This window comes from Hesperophylax consimilis, chromosome 22, assembly GCF_061612785.1.
Source record: "Hesperophylax consimilis isolate HC1 chromosome 22, BYU_Hcon_1.0, whole genome shotgun sequence".
Taxonomy (NCBI): domain Eukaryota; kingdom Metazoa; phylum Arthropoda; class Insecta; order Trichoptera; family Limnephilidae; genus Hesperophylax; species Hesperophylax consimilis.
This window is the reverse complement of record NC_142857.1, coordinates 6,690,974-6,716,998: the sequence shown is the minus strand read 5'-3', so window position 1 is coordinate 6,716,998 and position 26,025 is coordinate 6,690,974. Positions and strand designations below refer to the sequence as shown.

At 37.5% G+C, this 26,025-nt stretch overlaps 2 protein-coding genes across 3 annotated transcripts in view; one reads left to right on the top strand and one right to left on the bottom strand.

Annotated features, from left to right (window-relative positions):
- Window position 1: 1 nt before the first annotated feature.
- Ube2g1 (ubiquitin-conjugating enzyme E2G 1) lies at window positions 2-5,589 on the bottom strand. 2 transcript variants are annotated; one of them, XM_089645233.1, is made up of 5 exons: window positions 5,432-5,589; window positions 4,863-4,965; window positions 2,336-2,433; window positions 1,039-1,217; window positions 2-387 (listed from the first exon to the last, which is right to left on the bottom strand). In XM_089645233.1, the coding sequence occupies exons 1-5, from the start codon at window positions 5,475-5,477 to the stop codon at window positions 307-309; spliced, it is 507 nt and encodes a 168-aa protein (XP_089501359.1). In that variant the 5' UTR covers window positions 5,478-5,589; the 3' UTR covers window positions 2-306. The 2 variants fall into 2 exon arrangements, with proteins under 2 accessions (XP_089501359.1, XP_089501360.1); XM_089645234.1 differs by lacking the exon at window positions 5,432-5,589 and adding an exon at window positions 5,088-5,352.
- A 10,043-nt stretch (window positions 5,590-15,632) lies between these two features.
- The window catches only part of LOC149412768 (clotting factor G beta subunit-like), a 36,680-nt gene continuing 26,287 nt past the window's right edge, over window positions 15,633-26,025 (top strand). Inside the window, exons 1-3 of the mRNA XM_089645093.1 lie at window positions 15,633-15,931; window positions 23,480-23,648; window positions 25,565-25,745. Coding sequence (XP_089501219.1) covers window positions 15,713-15,931; window positions 23,480-23,648; window positions 25,565-25,745 — 569 coding nt within the window. The 5' untranslated portion in view covers window positions 15,633-15,712. The remainder of the gene's footprint in view (window positions 15,932-23,479; window positions 23,649-25,564; window positions 25,746-26,025) is intronic.

The following is a 26,025-nucleotide window of genomic DNA, read 5'->3' as shown; positions in this document are numbered from 1 at the left end:
GGCCGGTTCGGTGATGGGTCTGTGACTTCTGCTTCTGCTGGTAGTGGTTAGTCTAGTTGGGTGTAGAGGGCGGAGCTGCGTACATACACACACACACACGAGTGCCCCCGTTACTTCCACACAAATCAATTTACACTAGCGTGGTAGGAATTGTCTTTATATTATAATATATATGTGGTCACTTCTTCTCCGAGTTAATTTCAATATTGTCCGCGTGCAACATCTCTCGGTACACACACACGCACTTGGCACACAGATGTGTGTGTGTCCTGCTCCCTTTCCTCGCTGCCTGCCTCCCCGCCGCTCCTAGAAGCAGTCCTCCTGGCTCTTCCGCACGCAGCGAGCCACCTTCTTCTTGAAATCCGCATACCTCTCCCTCCATTCTTTCTGTAACACATAAATACAGTATATGCATTAGTTTAAACACCAAGTGATACATTATACACTGATATAAAATCAACTAACCCAAAATAAATGATAAAATGAAAAGATACAGTTGAACAAGATCCTAAATCCTAATATCCCAGAATCTCTTACTTCATGCTAGTTTAAAAAAATATATAGATAAGCCATTAAAAATATTGTAGGCACTGCGGCATTGTAGTTATGTTTGATATAAGTATTGTATTCTGCTGCAGTAAGTAAAAACACGGTGTCTTCCTTGAGAGACTGCGGCCGTATTGCTAATAAAGTAAGGTGGCTGGTTGTAGTTGTAGGTGCGGTCACTACCGTCACAAGGCGATGCCATGTTAGCTAGGTTTGATTGCACTGGTTGCAGGTCAGATACAGTGTATCGCTGCTACCCTACTACAGCAGATGTTAAAGCTAGGTTTGGTTGCAGGTCAAATACCATTACTGTTTGAGCAGGTTGCTTTGTTTGCAGATCAGACACCTTTAGAGCTAGGTTTGGTTGCACTAGTTGCAGGTCGGATACAGTGTATCTCCCATTTCAAGGCAGATGCCGTTACAGTTACAGCAGGTTAGTTAAGTAGTGTATTACAAGTCTGGTGGTAAATGCCACAACAAAGCGGTACTTACCGCAGCATCAACGTTGGCGGGGCTCTCGTCGTTGGGATCCGCCAGCATGGAGATGACGCTGATGAGGATGGTCTCCACTGTGTGAACGGGCAGCCAACGCTCCGAGGCCTTCTCATACCCCCATTTGTCATCTCCCGGCTCGTGTAGAATGGATATGCACACATCTCCGTTCTTTTCAACTACAATACACATACAAATATTCATGTACTTAACATTCATAAAAACACTTTTTTACAAAAGTTATTGAGCACTAAGCACTGGCTGGCAAATGGTCAAAACGAGTCCCATTATTAAATTTGTTATTATTCTCTAGAGTTCGCCGATATTCGCTTGTCAAATTTAATAGTCTGTTGCGAAATACCGTTTTATTTTTTTTCTTCATATTTTGTATGCATGAGAGTACTGTAATATGAAAAAAATTAACTTTATTCTTCAGAACGGGAAAATTAAATCTTAATAAATTTTAAACCAATATAAAAAGTATGTCTTATTTACTCGAGTATTTCAACTGTGAGTGGAAAATGTTTTAAATGTACAAATAAGTAGAAGAGATTCTCAGACGCATATTTCACTGAATCATTGGCTGGCTTTGATATTCTCATATTGCCGCCGCCGCCTCCAGTGGTTGGATCCAGTCAGTTGGGATTCTAATGTGGTAACCAGGCTGAAATGATTCGATTGTACCACCCTAGCCTGGAGTACTCCTGTCCCGGTGCGACTGGTATATCAGGGGGCACTGAACTTGGAATACATTTTTTTTAGCTCCACAGCAGGCCCCAAGGAAAAAACATTTTCTCAAGGCCTATGTCATCTTTGGGGATGCAGTGAGGAGGGTATTTATGGGGAAAGGAAGGAGGTATGAGGGTGGGTAGGAATCTGGGGGTCAATGTGTTCAGGAGTGACGCACGGACGTATGAATTAATCCCTCCCACTTCGGTGCAAGGCGATGTGTAGAGAGAGTCCGGCTGGAGAGGCCAAAAGCCCAAGACCTAGACAAACCCCACCCCACAAACCCGGGCACACCTGTTAAGTCACCAAACCACTTGGGGTGACCTATGGCAGGGTTGTTGGGTATGCAATAATTGGTTATCAAGGCGGCGGTACCCACACCCGCCTCCCGAATCGGTACATGCTATGAGCTTGGAGTTAAATGAGTCAGTATACAGACAACCTAGAGATAAACTATATTGACCACTTCAGTTTTCATTCAGATCGGTGTAGATCATATTATTTGTTGAGATTATCTTTTCAGTGGGTAAATCACATAAAGGAAGGATTGGTTGATAGATTGACTTACTGTTGGGGTGCCATATTTCCGTGACAAACTTCATCCTTGGCGGCCTCAGAGGATACTCCTTGGGGAACTGCAGGTGGGCCTTGAAGAAGCCTCCCTCGCTGGAACACAAAATCAACAACAATAATCAGCATGGCTCAATAATGCAGCCCAGTGGCACACCACTTCCCTACATCGTACATGGAGTTTCCCTCAAGGCAACGTAACACAAGTGCTGCAGCGCTACTCTCGTCCAGGGTGTAGCCCAGTGGCACCTCACTTCCTTACATCATACATGGAGTTTCCCTCAAGGCAATGTAACACAAGTGCTGCAGCGCTACTCTCGTCCAGGGTGTAGCCCAGTGGCACAGCACTTCCCTACATCGTGCTCGGAGTTTCCCCCGAGGCAACGTAACACAAGTGCTGCAGCGCTACTCTCGTCCAGGGTGTAGCCCAGTGGCACCTCACTTCCTTACATCATACATGGAGTTTCCCTCAAGGCAATGTAACACAAGTGCTGCAGCGCTACTCTCGTCCAGGGTGTAGCCCAGTGGCACAGCACTTCCCTACATCGTGCACGGAGTTTCCCCCGAGGCAACGTAACACAAGTGCTGCAGCACTACTCTCGTCCAGGCATTAATTATTTTTATAGAAATAACAAAAAAGTGAGGTGGACACGTGGTTATAAAATGTCAAGTAAATTTTTTTTTCTGTTATCGATAATTTTAGTAGTGTTTGGATGAAAAAACATAAGATGAATAATTTAATTGTTTTTATATTTGATTTCTAAATTTTATCACTTTTGTTTGTAAAAAAAATCTTAAATCTTTGAAAGTTCTTCAATGATTGCTTTGAAATTTTGACATAACATTCATTGCATTCGAATACAAGTGTGTTTATATATACCTATATTACATAGATGTCACCTGATGCTATTTAAAAAAAAAATAACAGTGCAATCTGTTGAACAAATATGCTTTTTTTTTTAAAACAGCGTCATCTGTTGGACATAAAAGCAACACGCGCTATTATTTCTCAGACAGACTGGGCCACAGCAATGCATGGCGGAGTACAGCTAGTTTCTAACAATAAAATTTGAAAGTGTATTTCATCACCTTTCAAAAATCGTTTATAGTTTTCAGATTCATTCAGAAATATTCCATTTATTTGGATTTTATTGAGAAACGAAAATACACACAAAGTCTCCGACTTTCTGACACCATCTTTAAGAAATATAACAGTCAATATGCCAGAGTTCGGAAAGGTTAAACTTGTTATTTCTTTCTTTTTTATATTGCTGTGTTATTCTTATAGTATTGGATCCTCCGTTCTTCTCTGCTGAAGTAAACAATATTTATTATTGCTAAGCCAGCTCTTTCGACTGTGGAAACACAGCTGCCATTTATCATCTCATCCCGACTTGATCATTACATCAGTCACTCATGGTTTAGTGATGAACATCAGAGGACTATTGATAAATTAACAGGAAACTGCTATCTCAGGGGAAACATGCAGCCTTTGGGAGTGGAAAGCAAACTCTAATACATCGTTTTTGGTCTCCACTCATTGTCCTAGGTCTTTACTTGAGCACACTTCTTTACCATGTTTTCCTAGGTCTTCACTTTAGTGCTCTTCTCCAGCTCATTGCCTAGATCTTCACTTGAGCACACTGCTTTACCATGTTTTCCTAGGTCTTCACTTTAGTGCTCTTCTCCAGCTCATGGCCTAGGTCTTCACTTGAGCACACTGCTTTACCATGTTTTCCTAGGTCTTCACTTTAGTGCTCTTCTCCAGCTCATTACCTAGGTCTTCACTTCAGTGCTCTTCTCCAGCTCATTGCCTAGGTCTTCACTTGAGCACACTGCTTTACCATGTTTTCCTAGGTCTCCACTTTAGTGCTCTTCTCCAGCTCATTGCCTAGGTCTTCACTTGAGCCATACTTCTACATCACATTGTCCTCGGTCTCCAATTGAGTAAACTTCTACGGAACATTTCCTAGGCCTGCACTGAAGTACCACTTTGCAAAGCATTGTCCTAAATCTCCAACTTAGTATTTGTCTTCACCTTCTTCTTCTGGAGCGATCTTCTCCGACGCATTGTCGTAGGTCTCCATCTATTTATTTATTTCTTGGATAATTTGTATAGCGCCGCTTTTGTGAGACATCACCTCAGGGGCGAATTTAAGTATTCTTCTCCACAGCATCTTCCAAAGTCTCCACAACAGAGCACACTTTCTTCTTAAACATGTTTTCCACTACGGCACTATTTTCATTGCATATTCGCAGGTCTCCACAGCATTATCCTACGCCACCACTGTCTCTGAACCACATAACCTATGGTACCACAATATTATTGTATCATGCTGGAACCTTATGCATCGGGTAACAATTAATTTAACATGATTACTTCCACTGACTCGAGTTACTGAGATTTTTAAAAACAAATTGAAGACATGACACTGTATAAAATCTTCGGTTCATTGGTTATGCATGTTGTTCTTTGTCCAAAAATAAACACACAATTATGACAAAAAAAAAATAGAGAAACTCACTAGAGGGTGTCCGGAGGTCCGATGATGAGCACCTCCCATCTGTAAATGTCATTGTCATCCACCAATCCTGCCGAAAATCCTTCCACAGGATTCTTATTTAGTTCTGAAAAATGTTAGAAGATTCAAGCTTAAGAACACTCGCGAACAGACATTTTGTGCAGACATATATTTAACAAATAAATAAGCATTATTGGGATATTATTAGCAGGAAATCATTATAAAAACCTAACAGACTGATCAAATTTTGCGGCGTCACTTTTTCTAACATTATTAGTCACTGCAGTATAAATCCGAGTTTAGACATGTTTGAAATGCGAAAACATCAGAAGCGAACGGCGACGGAGATATTGATTTTGCTAAAAGCATAACGCAATACGCAGTTGGGAATGACCGATAAATAAATTTACGAATTAACGAAACCACGTTTCCATTGTCATGTTATTTCGGTCCCAAAAGCGAAAGCGGACAATCAGAAGCGGCCCTTCTGAGGTCACTCGTGTTATTCGGGTACCGCTAGCACGATGAATCCTCTCTGCGAGGAAATTAATAATCTTACGAGAATGTCTTACCTGCTAGCTGCTTTTTCAATAAAAGCGACGACTGTGTTTCTGACATTAATTATAATTGTGAAATTTACTTTGAACACACGAAACAAATGAATTTTCCTTCAAAAGATGGCTGACCGCTGAGCTGAGCAGGCTGGGAAACATATGTCTTGTTTCCGGCATTGCTGTTGGTGTTGGTGATTGGTGCGCAGCGCCCCACTAGAGCACGGCGGCGCTAGAGGGAACCCGCTCTCTTCACCGGCACGGCGGTCCCTGCTTTACCGGTCACATTGCTTGCTACAGTGAGTGGTATATTTATGCTTGCTACTTTCACCCGACGAGTACAGATGACTCTGTGCATCATATTTCTGTTCATTATTATTTTATTGTTCCTGTTCAAGGTTCATATATTTTTTTTTTACGAAATCGGTTCGTGCTGTATTTTGAATAATAATGCAATTTTTATTGTTATTTTATACAATAATTTTATAATTTATTAAAAATATTGTCTAGGGAAATAGGGGCACGGTGTGTCGCGAAAATGTGTTTTTTGCGGACATGGTCTGTTTATGAGAAAACTGTTAAGTATTTTTTCAAGAAAATGTTTACAGTCCTTCTAGATATTATGTTGCAAAGAAGAAAAAAACTGGTTCGGTACTGAAAACATTTGGAAAAACGGAAAATTGAGTTATTTTAATGAGATGTTTCATCGATTACATTTTTTTACTTCATGGATATTTTAATATTTTATGAACGTTTGAGATTATTGAAGCGCTAAGAATTAAAAAAATAAGGTTTTACGGTGATAAAATTCCCGAAACACATAACAAAGTTATCACCACGTAAGTCATCCTTCAATGTCATTTGACACACACAAAGTTATCACCGCGGAAGTCATCCTGAATGTCATTTGACACACACAAAGTTATCACCGCGGAAGTCGGTGAGGGCCCGTGATGGTCCTCGGGGCGGGGCGGGCTGAAACACAGTCCCTATCTTACAGCGGTGTTTCAGTTGGTGGGCGCAGGGGAGACCTCGATTGGTGACTCGATTGGTGCCCGGGGAGCATCCGTAGGGCGGGTGTCCTGTCAGGGCGGCCTTTTGAATGTGGGGCAAGACTTTTTGTCCAGCGTAGGTGGAGCCAGCGTGAGTCTTTTATGATGTAATGCATCATATTATGCAATTCAAAGCAGGAAAGTGGAGTCCGTTCAAAAAAACAACTTTAGAATACTGGCTTACAAATCTGGAGTACATCGGAATCTCGGTAACTATGCTGAAAGATTTACTCACTTTAAAAAAGTCTCACTCGCCAAAAGAAGAAACATATCAGATATAATCTCTCTGTTTAAAATCATTAACAATGTGTATGATTCATCTTCAATTTTAATCAAATTAACCTTAATATAAGACTGAAATCCACAAGAAACCCTGATAAATCCCTTTTGGATAGATACTTGTCGTAGTAATACAAGTTTTTTCAAACCAACATCGAGAATGACTCGATTGTATAATATATACTGCAATCTTCTAGACCAGAGGTTCCCAAAGTGGTCTATATGGACCCCCAGGGGTCGATATCGGCATGCTGGGGGTCTATGTCAGATATAAATAAATTTGTGGGTCCACGAGATTCAAATGGAGGTACATACGAGCTGACCCCCATTTACCTCAATTCAACATTTAGGAGTTCCGTAAATGACACAATAGACCTAACACAACTATAGAAGTATAGACTGAGAAATTACTTATTTGATATTTGTATTTTTATATTTTGTAAAGTTGTTAATTGAGGTACATAAATAGAGTCTACGTTCCTTTTCTCGTCAGAATTAATATATTCAAACAAAACATTTCACAGTGGAAGCCGCGAATTTTCCCAGTTCCCCAACTTGTTTTTGAAAAACGACAAGGGTAATAATGACGTTCAACATTTAAATGCACTTCACACAGACTTCAAAACTAAGTTTGAGGGCATTTTGACTATGGAAATGCAACGTTAAAGAATCGGATAGCATGTGACAAGAAGAACTGACCGTATTAAACACCGACAAAAAACTTAACGGGCAGTTCTGTAGGGCTAACTACAGAAATAAATTCCCGTTGCTTATCCTGCTTCATTTTCATTTGGTGTAATACCTCACAAGAGTCCCCCTGTCTGCACAATGTAAAGACAGAGCAACTATACCGCCACCCGTTGTAGGGCAGGCAAGGGAAGGGAATATTTTTACTAAAAAAATAAATGATTATCACATGGGACATTAATAGTTTTAGGAAAATTCAATATTCGGCAGGCAGGGGGTCTACGGAAAAAAAAAAATTTGGCAAGTGGTCTACGGGGAAAAAAAGTTTGGGAACCTCTGTTCTAGACTTAGATATATTTTCAAACTCAATTAATACCTTTAGAAAGAACTTACACATACTTATACCTGATGATATCCTCACTTAGAGCCATTTTATTATTTCATTTTCTTTACCAATCACCTACTTATGCATTAGCTCCACTATATATGATTCGTGCGTGCATATATGTTTACATGTTTGCATACAATATGGGTACAGTGTACACACTTATGTGTGTGTTTGTATTTAAATGTGTATGTATGCATCTATGTATGTGTGTATACATATAAATGTATTTAGATGTGTGCATGTATGCTTATAATATATTTAAGTATGTATGCATCTTTCTTCCTAATAATTGATTTCGATCCTCCTTCTTTTTGTAACTAACCAATTAGTATTACACAAAGAATATTAAGAGGAATGTTGTGCTCACCTTTAATTAGAAACATCATTATAACCATGTATAAATGTAAATTACTGTTAAAATTATGTGATGTGTTCCATTGGCGAGCCAATAAATAAATAAATGTAGCAAAATGCGAGGGGTTGCCTTGAGAAAGGCATTTGCGGGTACGTGCGCCTGTGCAGTGTGCAGGGGGCCGGTTGGTCTACTCCCGCCCGCCGCACGGTGGGCTGAAAATCGGCTTTCATAGACATAGAGACTTGAATTTTCAAGGGTATTTTTTTTGGCTAGAAATGGATTCTGCTGATCATTACTATGCTATAAAATGTCGTACGAAGCAATTGCGTGTACAAATGAAGGAGTTATAATTTATTTAAGAAAAATTTGTATGGCGCTGACATTAAAAATGAGGCTATCTCTGGAATCATAAGGTTGGCCGTTCTATCCTTACATACAGATAATACTACTATTTATTTGTATTTTTTTGATATACTTCATATTGTGGCGCAAGGTGCGATTTTTTTTTTTAAAATCCTCAAAGTTGAAAAAAACCCTTTTTAATGTTGATGATTCATTTTAATGCTTAAATGCTTTTAGGCTTGCAGTGTAAATAAAATATTGTAAACTAGACAAAGCATACTCATATGTAAAGCATTTAAGCATTAAAATGAATCTTCAACATAAAAAAGTTTTTTTTTCAACTTTGAGGATTTAAAAAAAAAAAATCGCACCTTGCGCCACAATATGAAGTATGTCAAAAAAATACAAATAAATAGTAGTATTATCTGTATGTAAGGATAGAACGGCCAACCTTATGATTCCAGAGATAGCCTCATTTTTAATGTCAGCGCCATACAAATTTTTCTTAAAAAAAATGATGACTCCTTCATTTGTACACGCAATTGCTTCATACAAATTTTTATAGCATAGTGTAGACGGTACCTACCAGCGACCTGACAGCGAACAGCACAAAATAATTATTAATTTAATTTCCTGATTATGGCAACATTCTGTGTTCAACACAACGGTCCGCCAGTGAGCCGACCGAATCATTCTTGATTTCCCGCTGGACCCGACTGGTTGTGCTTTTCTGCAGGCCTTCTAAAAGCAATTGGGCCAGCCCGTTACATATGGTAAAAAAACCCAACGGCGAGTGGCGTCCTTGCGGCGATTATCGTCGTCTTAATGCTAAAACGATCCCGGATAAATTTCCAATACCTCAACTTCATGATTTTGCACACAAACTTGCAGATGCAACCATATTCAGCACAATTGACTTGACCAGGGCTTATCATCAAATACCAGTGGAACCTGAAGACATTCCGAAGACTGCCATCATCACACCATTTGGATTATTCGAATTCACATCCATGCAATTTGGTTTATCAAACGCAGCGCAAAGCTTTCAACGTTTTATGTATGCCGTGACAAGAGATTTGGACTTTTGTTTCGTATACCTTGATGACATCCTGATTGCTTCTAAAAATGAAGAAGAACATAGAAAACACTTGGAAATATTACTCAAACGCCTTGCTGAATATGATCTAGTAATCAACATTAATAAATGCCAATTTGGCGTACCTACAGTCAACTTCCTGGGTCACACAATAACACAAAAAGGAATGTCGCCTATCAAAGAAAAGGTGAATGCCGTCATAAATTTTCCATTACCTAAAACAGCAAAAGACTTGCGACGTTTTTTAGGCATGTTGAACTATTATAGAAGATTCCTCCCTAAGGCTATCAACACTCAAACTAAATTATTTGATTGCATTGCCGGTTATAAGAAAAATGACAAGAGGAAAATAACTTGGAATCAAGAACTGACGGACGCATTCAACGAATGCAAACAACTCTTAGCTGACGCAGCATTACTCGCACACCCAAATACCAACGCTAAAATAGCTATAATGGTTGATGCTAGCGACATAGCTATGGGTGCGTCATTACAACAGTCAAATGGCGATTCTTGGGAACCTTTAGCATTCTTTTCCAAGAAATTTTCACCAGCACAGCGAAAATACAGTACCTTCGATCGAGAACTTACTGGTGTTTTCGAAGCGGTAAAATATTTTAGAAGTCATATTGAAGGTCGAAATTTCACCATCTATACAGATCACAAGCCAATCACCTTTGCTTTTTGCAAGAAGCGAGCCTCTAGCTCTCCACGTCAAGAGAGACAGTTGGATTACATTGCCCAATTTTCAACGGACATCAGGCATATCTCTGGAGAACAAAATATAGTAGCGGACGCACTATCTCGAATCGAAGAGATTAACAGCCCTACTTCTATTGACTACAGGCAGATGGAGAAAGCGCAGTGTCAAGACGACGGACTTATGAAGGCAAAAGATGACACCGCCCTCGCCTTATGTCAAATGGTGATTCCAGGCTCGGAAGCTTCAATATGGTGTGACATATCAACGGGCCATATCAGACCATTCGTACCCGCTTGCATGCGAATGCAGGTAATCGAAAGTGTACACAATGTTTGCCATCCTGGCATCCTGGGAACGACAAAGACCATAAAACAAAGATTTGTTTGGCCTAACATGGCGACAGACATAAAAAACTTTGTCAAACAGTGCATAGCTTGCCAAAAAGCTAAGGTCTCTCGACATACGGTTGCACCATTAGCAACGTATTTACTACCAGAGGATCGATTCCGTAATATTCATATCGACCTGGTTGGACCTCTCCCAGCGTGTAATGAGTACCAATATATACTCACTATGATTGACAGGTACACACGATGGCCCGAAGCAATCCCTTTGAAAGATATGACTGCAGAAACCGTCGCTACTGCACTGACGACACATTGGATTGCCCGTCACGGAACCCCAGATACCATCAGTTCGGATCAGGGCAGACAATTTGAGTCCTGCCTCTTCAAAAAACTAACCGAAAAGTTTAGAATAAAACATTCTAGGACCACCGCGTACCACCCACAAGCTAACGGTATGATCGAGAGATGGCACCGCACCTTAAAAGCCTCTCTCATGGCTTGTGGCGATCGAAATTGGGTCGAAAGCCTCCCACTAGTTCTACTTGGTTTGAGAGCAACGGTACGAGAAGATCTGAAGTGTTCACCAGCTGAATTAACCTATGGTAGAACCCTTAAATTACCCTGTGATTTCTTCACAGCAACACCACGCGAGGAACCAGACACATATATTGGACGGCTACAAAATACGTTCGAAGCCATTAAACCAACCCCTGCCAATGTTCATGGTACAGGAAAGTTTTTTGTCCACAAAGACCTACCTAGCGCGACACATGTGTTCCTCAGAACTGACGGTGGAAGAAGACCACTGCAGAATCCGTACGAAGGCCCGTACAAAGTGGAAGAACGGAATGAAAAAACATTCCTAATTACTGTAAAAGGAAAACCTAAGCGTGTCACAATAGACCGCCTCAAACCTGCTTTTGTTCCTGCAGAAGAAAATGTATCTGTTCCTACATCTGTTCCAGTATTACCAGAAATAATCAGAACCACAAAATCTGGTCGAAGAGTTCATTTCCCAGACAGATTAGGACAGTTTAAAGCATAAAAAGGCATTTCTTTTCCTAAAAAATAAATAAATGATCTAACTAACCTATGTACTTAGATATGTATAAGCAAATCTTATATACCTATACTTAGAAATGTCACACCACGCTAATGTCCTAAATATATAATAGCTTAATAATATGTCTTATATTGTTCATGTAAAACAATGTATCACATATTACCAAAATATATAACTGTACAAACATGTTTTTTATAATTTTAAAAATATTCCGCAAGCGTTAATAGTTTTTAAGTTTTTTTTTATATACTTTCACCATTCCGCAAATAGCGAAGAAATTGCAACTTGCATTGAAAATAATTACGCTTTACGCGTTGAAGCCTTGTATAATTTTAAGTTATAATTTTAAGCACTTTTAGGCTATATTTTTTAATATCAAATTCACAGATGATAAAATTTTTTAATGTAGTAATATAATATAACATGTGATAATTTATGCGATAATTCTATCCAAATGTTTATGTAAACATGTAAATGTTATTTGGCATTCCATATGTAATAACAATAGTTTACAATGGAAATAAAAATGGAATATGCCAGACTGGATGAGGACACTGCCCAGTTTCATTTTTGTTTAATATTACTATCTCCATTAATATGTAGAGATAATAAATAACACATTTCGATATACAGTTGAAAATAATTAAAAAAAATAATTCCTGTTGTATTAAATTTAAAAATGTACAATTGTGTGTTATAATCACTGACAAGTTCTCAACTTTATAATTTTTTTCTTTTTAAATCATGTATACTACTATATGTTTCTTACTTTATATATCGTTTAACAACTGGGGGCGAAGTATGTAGACGGTACCTACCAGCGACCTGACAGCGAACAGCACAAAATAATTATTAATTTAATTTCCTGATTATGGCAACATTCTGTGTTCAACACAACGGTCCGCCAGTGAGCCGACCGAATCAGTGTTACCGAAGCTCCCGATTTTTCGGGAGATCTACCGATTTTTCACTTCATCTCCCGATCTACCGAAATGGCACCAAAATCTACCGATTTTTCGGTGTTCTCAGCGATTTATCGTTTCTCGTCGATTCTTTGTTTATGGTCCGCACAACAGGCAAATAATTGTCTATGGTTAAAAAAAAAAAAAACTAAAAAATTCACCGGATTCGGGAATTGAACAGAATATTTACAAAATACTGCAATCTAAGCATATCTCTATTATACGCGGTTCACACGGGGCGACTTTTTTCGGTCAACTTTTGTTGGTTAGACAATTGAAAGCTAATTGCCACGTGTGAACACTCTGTCAACAAAGTTATCAACTTTTTTTGTTGCCTAGCAAAAGTTGAAAGCCCGTCTACTTTTGACGTTCGAGTACGACCATCGCCATTTTGGTTTTACTTGTCGTTCGAGTTTTTCACCGAATCGCCCCGTGTGAACACATGTTTCAACTCGCTTGTCTTTTTTAGTTACTCGCGGGAAAAAGTAAAATTTGAAACGGACCTCCTTCGGCGAGGAGTATTTTTATTGTTATTAAATTTAATCTAATAAAATATAACAGGAGGAACAAATTGAAAGAAGCTATGAACGTTATTAATTAGGCATTTATTCTATAGTTCCGATTAGAATGGGTTAATTAATTAATTTAACTAATTATAATTTTCAGTTGACGCCATTTTGAATGTCAAAATCGCTTCAACTTAAATCGATACGTGTGAACCAAATCTTGTTCAACTTTTTTCTTTTTATTTTTTATTCCTTATAGTTATGATATTGTTTTGTAATATGTTTTCATTATCATTATTATTTTGGTAACACATTGTTTATTATTTATTTTTTTTTGTATAAATATTATTGTTTTTGATATCTTTGTTTTACTTTGTACATCGTACAAAAAAAAAAGGATTGTTGAGCAGTGATAGAAATGCGGAGTTGTATACTGCGCTCACAGCTTTTTGGGATAATTTTTGAAGGATTCTTCCCAGATAAGAGATTCTACTGCCCAATTGTCTTTTGTATACACTCAGCATCCTTGTAAAGGTTTAATTTTAATCTAATATAACTCCATTTATAACAATTTCTGTATAATTTCATTAACAATTTTAATTTGGCCCATGCACTTTCTTTTTGTTTTTGATGATTCAACTGAGATATTTGTAGGTATTTCTTAATAAAGGATTAAGGATTACTAAACAGTGTACCTACCGTTATCAAGCATCTGTCGCCAGGTGACAGGTGTTTTGAAAAAGCCCATGAGGTGGTTGATTGGTTCCTAAATAAAATTAAAATTCATAAATTTTTTCGTTTCATTTAATTGTACACATCCCGATGACGAAGGTCGTTACTTGTATGAATGTCGCTCACTTTTAAAAGTAAGTAGGTATTACATGATTTTTGACGTCTCGCAAAGTGACAGGTGACAGTCCAAGGTCGATGTTTCACAAAAATTTGCGCCGAGTTGCCAGACGTAAAATAAGTCCCCGTTAAACGTTAGGGCAAATTGCGTTATTCCACGGGCAACATCTACAATAATCATATTGACAGCGCTGCTTATGGGTTTTTTCGTTAGTTGTTAAGGTTATGCTTCGGAATAATAAAAGGGATTCGTATTATTGACAAAGGAGAAATTTTGTTAAAATAATTCTAGTGATCTCCCGATTTCTAAGAAAATCTCCCGATTTCTCACGATTTCTCCCGATTTTTAGGCGTAAATTCTCCCGATTTTGAATTTTTGAGTTCGGGAACACTGGACCGAATCATTCTTGATTTCCCGCTGGACCCGACTGGTTGTGCTTTTTAGATTACCGTCTACATTCTAGAATCGTCCATGTAAATTTTATTGTCGCGTATTACAATGTGTTCAAATAAACTCAGTGAATTTCAATATTCTTTTATTAAAAACAACCTTCTGATATTGAGAGTCCTTTAGGATCTGTTTTAACCCAAAACACATAAGTGAGTAAATCCTAAAATAGTAATGATCAGCAGAATCCATTTCTAGCCAAAAAAAATACACTTGAAAATTCAAGTCACTATGTCTATGAAAGGCGATTTTCAGCTCACTGTGCACAGTGTTTTGGCTTGGAGTGTAAATAAAATATTGTAAACTAGACAAAGCATACTCATATGTAAAGCATTTAAGCATTAAAATGAATCATCAACAAAAAAAAGATTTTTTTTCAACTTTAGGATTTTTAAAAAAAAAATCGCACCTTGCGCCACAATATGAAGTATATCAAAAAAATACAAATAAATAGTAGTATTATCTGTATGTAAGGATAGAACGGCCAACCTTATGATTCCAGAGATAGCCTCATTTTTAATGTCAGCGCCATACAAATTTTTCTTAAAAAAATTATAACTCCTTCATTTGTACACGCAATTGCTTCGTACGACATTTTATAGCATAGTAATGATCAGCAGAATCCATTTCTAGCCAAAAAATACCCTTGAAAATTCAAGTTTCTATGTCTATGAGAGGCGATTTTCAGCCCACCGTGCGCCGGCTGGTTGGATATCGGGTCCTGGCTGTGTTACAAACACCAGACTTAATTTGGTTGAGCTGTTGTATCAGTCTGGTTGAGTGGAACCGTATGGAGATGTGTTGTCATTATAAAAAATAAAATCCCTGACCCAACCCCGCCCATATCCCTTTCAAAAAGTTTTGTTTCACCAGGGCGATCCTGAGAGTATATTCCACTCCTGATTTGCCTAATACGATTTTCCCGAGTCGAGAAGTATACAGCTTTGCCACGGAGTTTGTATTGGACAAAATCCGCCACAGCCTGTACCTAGGCAGTATGAAACGCTTCCTCGCAGAAAATTAACATTTTTTTCAAATTCCGGCGCTCCTAAAAAAAAGTTAAATTAAACAGAAAACCAGTTTTACTAGTGACCGATGAACTTACGTTGATCAATAATTTTAAAGATGTTAATCCGAAACAAGGTTCTATGAGACGCAGTTGTCTGTGACCGTGCAGCTTCAAGTGAATAGTAATAATTGTGAACTCGAAGGGCGCCGTTTAAGGATGAAGCGATCACAGTTCTGGTGGGCGGGGGCGGTGTTTACCGCCCTGGTGTTGATTTCTCCACCCGCAGCTCTTGGACAGAGATCTCCATGTCCTGATATCTTCCGTTACAAGCGAGATGATAATGGAGAAATGTTCGGAGAACTGCAAATACCCAACGTCAGTTTTGGGTCGCATGTTATCTCGGTAGGGATGTCTTTGAAGACAACAAAACCACATGTAAGCATAGAGAAACTCTAATTATTTTTATTATTGTTGATTTTCATTATCCTAACCAAAGATAATAGAATATCTTTGATTCTAACGAAGAAGCCATTGGCTTTGAAAATTTAGATTATAATAATTAAAAGTGATATAAACAAAGAATTTCATCTTAATTAAATTTCCTCGTTTGTCTGTTTGTGGGCATAGTTCTTCTAAGCTACGCAACGGATTTTGATATGATTTTCATTATCTTTTGGAGAATTTCTTCCGGAAGGTTTATATATTTATAATACATTAATATTATTTATTTATTTATTCATTTTCGGGAAATCGACAGTGTACATTTAATCAGTTTGTAAGCTATTGAGGGTTGCATAATTACAATTAGAATCTTGGACTATGGTATTTTGTAGCTGTGGAACTCAACAAATTGATAGGCGATACACTACGGCGTGTAATATTTTAAATGGAGCCGCTATCAATAACAGACCTTACGTAGATGGCGATAAGGTTTAAATTCCCGCTTAACACCATCCGCCTGCTTTGATTTATGCAAGAAAAAAAAACATGGCCAAAAAGTGTCTTTTATTTTATTTTGTGGATGTTCAGACATAAATATTGATTTTTTTTCCTATCATTTTATAAATAACTTAATTTGCCACATTATACAATAAAATCATAACCGAAAATGGGTTCACAAGTAGGAGATTTTGAACTTTAAAGCAGTTTTCATGGGCCTTATACATTATTTTTTTCTGGGCTTATAAAAAGACTTATCTAAAAATACTCGATTATTTCAAAGGCCAAGATGTATTCTACTCGCAGTATTTAATTAAAGCATCTGAAACATTTCTAGGCGACCAAATTTTCAAATCAAAAACACATGATTTTGCATTACTACGTAGTGCATCGCCTTTGGGTCGATTTTCAGGAAATTGTCAAAAGTGCCAATACCTAGAAAACTGATGACCTTTCACTAGGATCATTTTGCGACATTCTTGTTTCGTTTATCATTTCACTGTTTGTTCTTATTAATGCCAGGAGTGTTTACAGAGTGGTTTAGATGGTGGAATAAGTCCGGGCTGATAGAGGAAGACTCATCAGACTTATAAGAAACATCTCTGCAATGGAACGAGATTATGATACGAATTTAAATCAATGTAATACTTTTCTCTTAAATAGTAACAATTTGGTATATTGAATATAGACAATAGAAGACATGAATCGAATACTTATGTGTGGTAACATGAGGTGAACGAAGAAAGAATGATATAAGAAGTCGATGACGCCCGTGGAAGACAAAGCACGATCAAGTGAAGAAAATATTTAAGAAATGAAGCTTTTTCAAATCTTTACAGTCTTATTTTATTTGCACCCTAAACATGCATCCAGTTGTCGGGTACAATAGAATCCAGAACCTCAATACAATAGGGGAGACTGTTGTACCTTGGACATGGTGTACCTCGGACCAGTCCGCGTATCTAGTAAGTGCTGCACCCTAGCGGACTCTAGGCAAACCCTGATCACCGCTGTGGTCTAGCCAGTACACGTGTTGAGTTTGGGAGCCGTGTGTTTCTTTGTTCGGTTTTGCGTAAATAAAATTGATTTCAAGTGAACGAAGTAAAATTTTCGTTTACCATTTGAGTGGCCGTGCTTCCGGGGAGTGTGCACTAGGATTTCCTCTGACTTACTACGTGAATAACACACTTTTTGGTGAGTAAACCGCCCACTTTATTTTGCAAATTGGTTAGGTATTTCTTGTAGGCGGCCATGTTTGATAAAAATGAGACTATCGTGTACCTTGGACACAAACGTCATTATGTACCTTGGACCGTGGTCCATGGTACAAGACCTTATGACATGTGTTTTGTATTTATGTTACAGGTGTTTGGAGGGAAATCTATCATGCCGCGAAGCAAAGAAGGAAAGAAAAGAGCTCCGGTAGACGAAGTTTCTTTGAAAAAAGCTATTGAAGCTGTAATCTCAAATGACCCAGAAAAGAAAATGTCCTACAGGGAGGCCACAAAAGTGTTGGGAATAAGTAAAACTACCCTACTGAGATATGTAACTAAATTTAAAAGTGCGGATAATCCCAATGAATCAGTGTACTATTCACCTAAGTACGCGGTAAAGCAGGTATTTACAGAAGAGGAAGAAAATGGCCTAGTGACCTATATTAAAAATGTCGCCCGCATGCAGTACGGATTGACGAAAAAGGGTCTGAGACTGTTAGCTTTTGAATATGCTAGGGCCAATAAGAAAAAATGCCTGACAATTGGAGTGAGGAAGAAATTGCCGTTGAAGAATGGATGAGGGGGTTTTTAAAGAGGCACACAGACTTGTCAGTTCGAAAACCAGAGGCAACAAGCTTGAGTCGCATGACAAGCTTCAACAGAACCAATGTCGGGCTTTTTTTTAACAATATAAAATACGTCCATAGAAAGTATGGTCCTATTGCACCTGACAAAATTTGGAATTTGGACGAAACGGGCCTCAGCACAGTCCAACAGCAATCTAAAATAATTGCCCCAAAGGAGGTACAACAGATAGGCAGTGCTACGTCGGCAGAAAGAGGGTCCTTAGTGACAATGATCGCTGCTGTAAATGCAATTGGCAACTCGTTGCCCCCTATGCTAATTTTTCCCCGTGTTCATTTCAAAGATAGAATGCTGTTTGGGGGGCCAGCAGGTTGTATTGGGGCCGCCAATCCTTCTGGATGGTCAACTGAAGTGACCTTCATTAAATTTTTGGACCAATTTTTGAACACTGTCAAGAGCTCGAAGGATAATCGTGTCTTTCTACTTTTAGATAATCATGAGACCCATCTTACTCCAGTAGTCCTCGATAAGGCATCAGACGCAGGCATTGTGATTGTTACTTATCCCCCCCATACTTCACACAGGCTACAGGCCTTTAGACCTGTCCGTGTACGGTCCTCTGAAGACTTACTACAATCAAGCTGTTGAAGCATGGCTGCTTAACAACAAGGGAAAGGCCTTTGATATATATAGCGTTGCAGAAGCCCTAGGCACGGATTATCCAAGAGCATTCACTCCAAGTAATGTGATGTCTGGATTTAGGAAATCAGGAATATTTCCATTCGATGAAGCGGTTTTCACTGACAAAGATTTCCTGTGCTCTTACGTGACTGATAGACCTATGGATGCTCCAAGCGCAAAACCGTCCTCTTCAAGCTCTATCCCCGTGACCTTTCCAAACGTTGAACCGTCTAACTCAGCAACCACTTCTTGTTCGTTCTTAGACCCTGGACCATCTAGTTCATCATCAGTCGTTTCTTGTCCTCCACTATCATGCACATCATCAGTTCCTCAGCCTTCATGTGCAACTGTATTTACAACATCAAATACGCCCACACATGAAAAAGCACCAAAACCATTCCTTACCCCTGAAGAGGTTCGACCTTATCCTAAGGCGGAGCAACGTAAGAAGAAGAGGCAAGGTAGACGACCAGGGAGAACCATGATTGCTACGGAGACGCCAGAGAAAAACGCAATTAAGGAACAAAATTCCAAAAGAGTTAATACAAAAGAGGTTGTGAATAAAATAAAAAGTGTTTCAAAAGATTTTGGATCCTCCTTTGAGACTACCGAACAGAAGAAAATGAAGAAAAAAATCAGTAAAAATCAAGCCAAGAAGATGAAGTTAATTAAACAGGAATCCAGCTCCTCCTCTGATTCAGATAAGACGTTAAACCTTGTTTCCACTGATAATGAGGACAGCGACGAAGAAGAATGCTTGTATTGTGGTTCTTCAAAGTTGAGCGATAAAAATGGAGAAGAGTGGTGCAAATGCACTTCATGTGGCCGTTGGGTGCACTACTTGTGCGCCGGAATTGGAATGGAAAGTGTATTTGTGTGACTTTTGTGAAAAAAGACAGAAATAAACCTAAGTGTCTCCGATTAATGAGTGATAAACCATTTTTTTTTACATAACTTCATGTTTGTTTTATATAATTTCATGTAAAACCATGTTAAACCTAAAACATTCATTTAAAAGAGGAGATCTTTATTAAACCTTTAGTTTATTATACCTAGGCCAAGGTACATGAGGTATGTTCCAAGGTACACGACCATCTTGTACCTTGGACCACTTTTCAAAGGGTCTGAATGGTATTTTTTGTGGTCTATGGTTAGGAATTATGACAAATATACCCATTCTATCTTGTGCGGGAAGGTTGGAACTTTAATTACAGACGGATTAAGTTTCAAAATTATGATTGTTTCTTGGCAATAAAAAGCCAAAATGTAAAAAGTGGTCCAAGGTACAACAGTCTCCCCTACTCTTCTCCGAACCATGCATAAACCCAAGTAACGCCGGGCACAAGTCAGCTAGTATATTATTATAAGTATTATACAGTAAAATATAAAATATCTCAAATTTAATAATAAATACATATATTTATTGGTAAAGGTTACGAATTCCGCTTCACGGTAAATATGGAATGTTTACTTTGAATTAATACTTGAATTTAGTTATATTATGACTAAAAGTTACTATAAATGTTCGGGAACCTTTAATAACGCCTGCTCGCGTCCCCTTTAGAGTTACATCCCAGTTTTCAAGTAGTTTGTGGGCTACGCCAGGTTTGTATAGACTGGTTTGTGATTTAATTCTAATACGATATTATGAATATAATCCAACTCTTGATATGAACATAGTCGCCGTCGGCTGCGACTACAACGGCGCCGCATACTAATTGACATATCGCGTAAGTGACTTAATAAACGAAAGTAAAATTAAAAGTGCGTATTTTTCCGTCTCCTCCGACATAATAAATCATGTTTTGAATTAATAAAGCTAAATTATTTGAATGTGAAATATTGCGTATTAAGAGTGAAGCGGAATAAGAGAAAAATAATTATATATTTTTTTTAATTCAGTTCGAGATCTGATGAAAGTCAATGGAGATTTGATAAAAAAATATATATGATGATTGATTTTTTTCTCCGCACAAAGATATGAAGATTATTTTATATGGAATAATTAATTAAATAATTCAACTCTGTAATTTTACGACGGAAATAGATACACCAAAATTACATCACAAACTCGTTATCCTCATGATAACTCGAAATATTAAATTCTGAAATTCATTTCAATTCGTTCATTCTCGAACATTTTGGTTGCTATGTAGATATTGCCAAACCAAAATTAAAAAGAATAAAAGAACATCCAATAAGCTTGTTTGGAAGAAAATCGAAAATGACGTTCGAATCAAGTAGTGGCGTACCACTACACTTGTGTGACAAACTTGTCAACACTACAACAGAATTGTTGATGTTTTATAATATTTTTTTTGGTCTCATGTTTCTTCCATCTTCTTGTGTTGGTAATATTTATGGAGTGGTAATGCATTTTTTTGATTGTTCGAGTGTTCGAAGGGACCAATTTATGTGAATAAAAGGCATTGTCCCAAAGATATTAGAAGAACGAGATGTGCTATGAGCAGTTCATACTGTGTGGAATTGTTTTGCCGAGTGTCGCCGGTTTTGTTCACCAAAAACTACTGCACACCTTCGCTTACGCTAAGGTATCCGCACTAATGCATAGAACAGATTTCTGTGCGTACACGTCCCAATACCGTTCAAAGTACCCCAATTAGATAGTACTCCGCCTACGGTCCGGCGGCCAACATAGCATATCTCGTTCTTCTAATATCTTTGCATTGTCCGCATGTGTGTACGCTTTAAATTCAAAGTTTGTCCTTATTAGTGCAAGGAGTGTTTATATAGTGGTTTAAATGGTAGAGGAAGTCAGGGAGGAAAACTTTAGGCGATATAAGACTCTTATAACAGGGGTTCGCTCGACACTCACATTTTAATTATTTCTGATGAACGTATTACTAAAACCTCAAATGTTTCTAGAGGGATTCCTTCGGATGTAAGTTATTTATATTTAAGATTAATAAAAATAGGACCTTACCGTAAATATATATTTTGTAAAACGGTTTGAAAATTTTACAAAATGTTTATCAACCATAAAATTAGCGGTAAGGACTAGATTTTATTTTTCTAGACGATGAATTAGCAACTTCCCGAGGGATCTCTCTGAAAACATTTGAGGTTTTAGAAATATGTTCATCAGAAATAATTAAAATAAAGCCCATGGAAAGATCGATTTTCTAGGCCTGCTAGAGCAAAGTCGACAGTAGGTCCGTCCATTATAACGGGCCGCACGCCGAATTTCTAGGCCTGCTAGAGCAAAGTCGACAGTAGGTCCGTTCATTAAAACGGGCCGTACGCCGAATATTGATTTTACACGACTTAATCACTTATGCCGTTAAGTTTCCCACTGTATTTTAGAGATTCTAAAATAGGGCCAAGTCCTGTTTAAATATTTTCCTTTTAAATTTGTTTAACTAAAATTCTTTAAATAAGATTGAACCTCAAAATCAGATATAGATTTTAAGAATTCGCCTTTGCAAACTTTGACACCTCAGAACCAGAGATTTGCAAAATGGGTACCCAAAACCATTTGAAATGCAAAATGGAAATGGGTCAATACTTTTCCATTTGAAAATGCAAAATGGGTTTTAGAAAAGCATTTCAAATGCAAAATGCAAAACATATTACATGATGGCAAATCCATAAACACCACGACTGCAGATTATGAAACCACAAAAAAATTGCGCGGGACTAATGTTGCCAACGTAAAAACATAGAAACTGCTATCTAACATTTAATATTACAGCGTCAAGGCCCCATGTTCAGTACCTATTTGAATCAGTATTTTTTGTAATGGTATCGCTCAATTGCCAGGGCTCCTACCAGGGAGCAACTTGACAAATGTAAATTATCTCTCATAGCGAGATTGAGGACCGACTGATATTTGGGGCTTATGAAAAAAAGATGAGTCGAGATAGTAGGAAGAATGTTGCAAAAAAGCATTTAAAATGGAAAATGCATTGAGAAAAGCATTTAAAATTCAAAATGCAAAATGGTTTTTAGAAAAGCATTTAAAATGCAAAATGGAAAATACCCATTTTGCATTTTGCATTTCCATTTGAAATGGATTTATTTGAAATAAAGCACATCTCTGCTCAGAACGTAGTAAGGCGGAGTTAGAACCCTATTAAACCAAAGTGATGACCTACACTTAGCCTTCTGTCAACGATCAACTGTAACTTTGTATATAAACAAAATCGTGATTGCAAAAAGTAATTTTAGAACCTTGTAAAATAAAAGAAATCTTTAAAAGCTTGATGTTAGAACTTGGCTCTGAAAGTTATTTTGGTTTTAGAAATGAGCAAAATAAAAGGTTTTTACATTCAAAGGTTGAATCATTATCAGCGTCTTCGCTCTTTGGCTCCTCGGCGCCTTGGCAAGTCGGCGCCCGGCGCGGATTCCTCCAATTGCGCCTGCACAGTATATAGTAAAATCATTGACGACCGTGCAAAATTGCAAATCCCGGAGATTTGGAAAGAATGCTAAGCTGATGTAAGCGTAATTAACAAGGTTGAAAAAGGAACGCATTGATGGTTTGGACTCTTGATGTCTATTTAAGGAAAGCACTTTGACTGACGATGTTCTTGTATCATTTCAGGATTCGACAAATAGCGGAGAAATCTTTGCGGAAGATCAAAACAGCGTGTTATTAAAAGTAAAGAATCGCCAGCCTATTAAATGCAGAGTGCAATTCCCAGCTAACAGTCCTACCCCGAAGATCACTCTTGTTGAGCATAACTCCAAGATTCTCTGCGAGGGGCCAGAAGGTAGTATTTACTTATTAGCGGTCAATTAGACCATCCAAGTAACAGTGTTAAATAAAAACATTTAAATCAGCAAGCACATTATCTACTTCTTCAATGATATACGTATTACGCTGATGGTATATAAAAGTTATTATTAGAAAAGTTGTTCCAATAAAAATTGAAAAATCTTCTAGACTTTTAGAATAAGTCGATAGGTATCCCAAATAAATAAAAAAGCATGTTTGTTTCCAAAAACAGCATGTTTTTACTTGTCACAGGTGACATTTATATAATATATATATTATAAAAAGTAGCATATTTGATTGCAACGTTGTGTCAACATTTCAAAGCAATCGGTGAAGAAATATCGGAGATTTAAGATTTTGAACGAACAAACAGTTAGAAGATGAAGAGAATTGGGCTCAAATGGGAGACTTGCGGCACTCTCGATGTTTCTTTAAATTTATGCGAAACTTCCATGAGGACTATCTACAAAAAACATAGTTTTGAGATAAAAAGCCAATATATAATATATAACTTTATCTCGAGATAAATGTGTCACTAATAAATCTGATTATGGCATTACCGAAACCAAGCTTAACTAAAAACACCAGTTTTTATAGTTTGGCCCCTGTGATTCTAACCCCCCGTGAGGTAACTGGATATTTAGCCATTTTAGAAATGATCCACGTATACCAAGGGCTTTTACTTTCACGAGAAGGTTATCTATTTTAAATTTGTCAAAAGGTATTTTAAATGTCTTTATAAATTGAATCTACTTGTGTACAAGACACAAAAGCTTCACAAATACGGTGAATTATATCATATAATTCTTGTTCATTAATAACAAAAATTAAAAAACATGAATTAGGAAATATTCCAGTTTGGAATGACAGATTAAATACATGTTTAAGAGGAGCTGCTATAAAATGAACGCAACCCTAAATAAATACAGGTGGAATTTTGGTAGAACCAGATCCCTTCTTACAATATAGAATCTATAAAGTTAATAAATATACATTTTTTTACACTGGGTTTTTACAGATGTTCTCACTTACGTGAGAACTATCCAGTTAAAAAAACTCAGTTAAGTTACAACAAAAGTTAGGTTTTCAAAAAAACCAAACAAATAATAATATAAAAATGACAAATAATACTAGGAGACACAAGAGACACGAGAGTTACGGTGATACATAATATAATTATCTAAACATATTATTTAGCAGCAGCAGAACATTTTTTTTAATCTGTATCGACACACGAAAGTGTTCAGTTTGAGACAAAATTCAGGACATAAGGCCTCTGAAGATGGACAGTGAGATCTGTCCGAAACGCCAGGAATTAAAAAGTCCTTTTAAGGACTACGTCACGCGGGTAAACCGAGAACATCATTCTACATCTTACACCCGTGAAAACCTTAACCATAACATATATATTTTATTCCTTTAATTTTCTAATAGTATATACCTTTCTAATATCTTTTATTTTATTTTTTACAAACTCTTAATGCCTTTTAGACATTTTATAAGCACTTCATTCTTCCTTATACCAATTTTTGTATATTATTACATATAATTTCTTACTTTGACTCATTACTATACTACAGATTGCTACTTATATTATATTTATATCTCTTTTTTTCATACTTTTAACCTTACTTACTATTTACTGATTATACCATTATACTTACATTTATATTGTTGCATTCCTTATGTTGCTGTACTATTCTCTGTAAATTAGTATGTGAATGGCACATGTTGTGCCGTATATGTGAAATAAATAAATACATATATATATACCTATACATATAATGTTTTCTCGTTGTTCTGTGTTGTCATGGATTAATTTAAAGTAACTCTTTGATTTTTGGCTTTATTTTTTGTTCTTGTTGCCTGAGTACTGATTACAGTGATTACGAATGATATTGTCCAAAACAGAAACCTTCAGCGGTGGCAGGAAGGAGTATATTGCCGATATAAAGCTGGAGCTCACGTTGAAGGTTGCCTCGGGCTCGCAGAATACAGCGCCCGCTTTAAAGAAACCATATTACTTAGAGAACCGCATCCAGAATAGACCAAACATTGAGCAAACTACTGGCAAACCCGCAAAGAAGCCCAGGTTAGTTACCTACATTATAGCGTTATTATTGAATTCCTGATGCCTGCTTTACCTATTGTTTTCCCGATTTGGAGTTATTACGCAGGGGGCAATTTGTGCACAGATTGTTACGTATAGTAGTTGCTATGGGTAAATTGCTACGTGTAGCCTACAATACTCACCAGACAATGTTCAAACCAAATTTTCAGTATTTTAGGTTATGTTAATAGATGTGGAATCACAAACTTTATCCTGTACTGGAAGCGCCAATTCTTGAGGGTTAGTTACCCACAAGAATGTT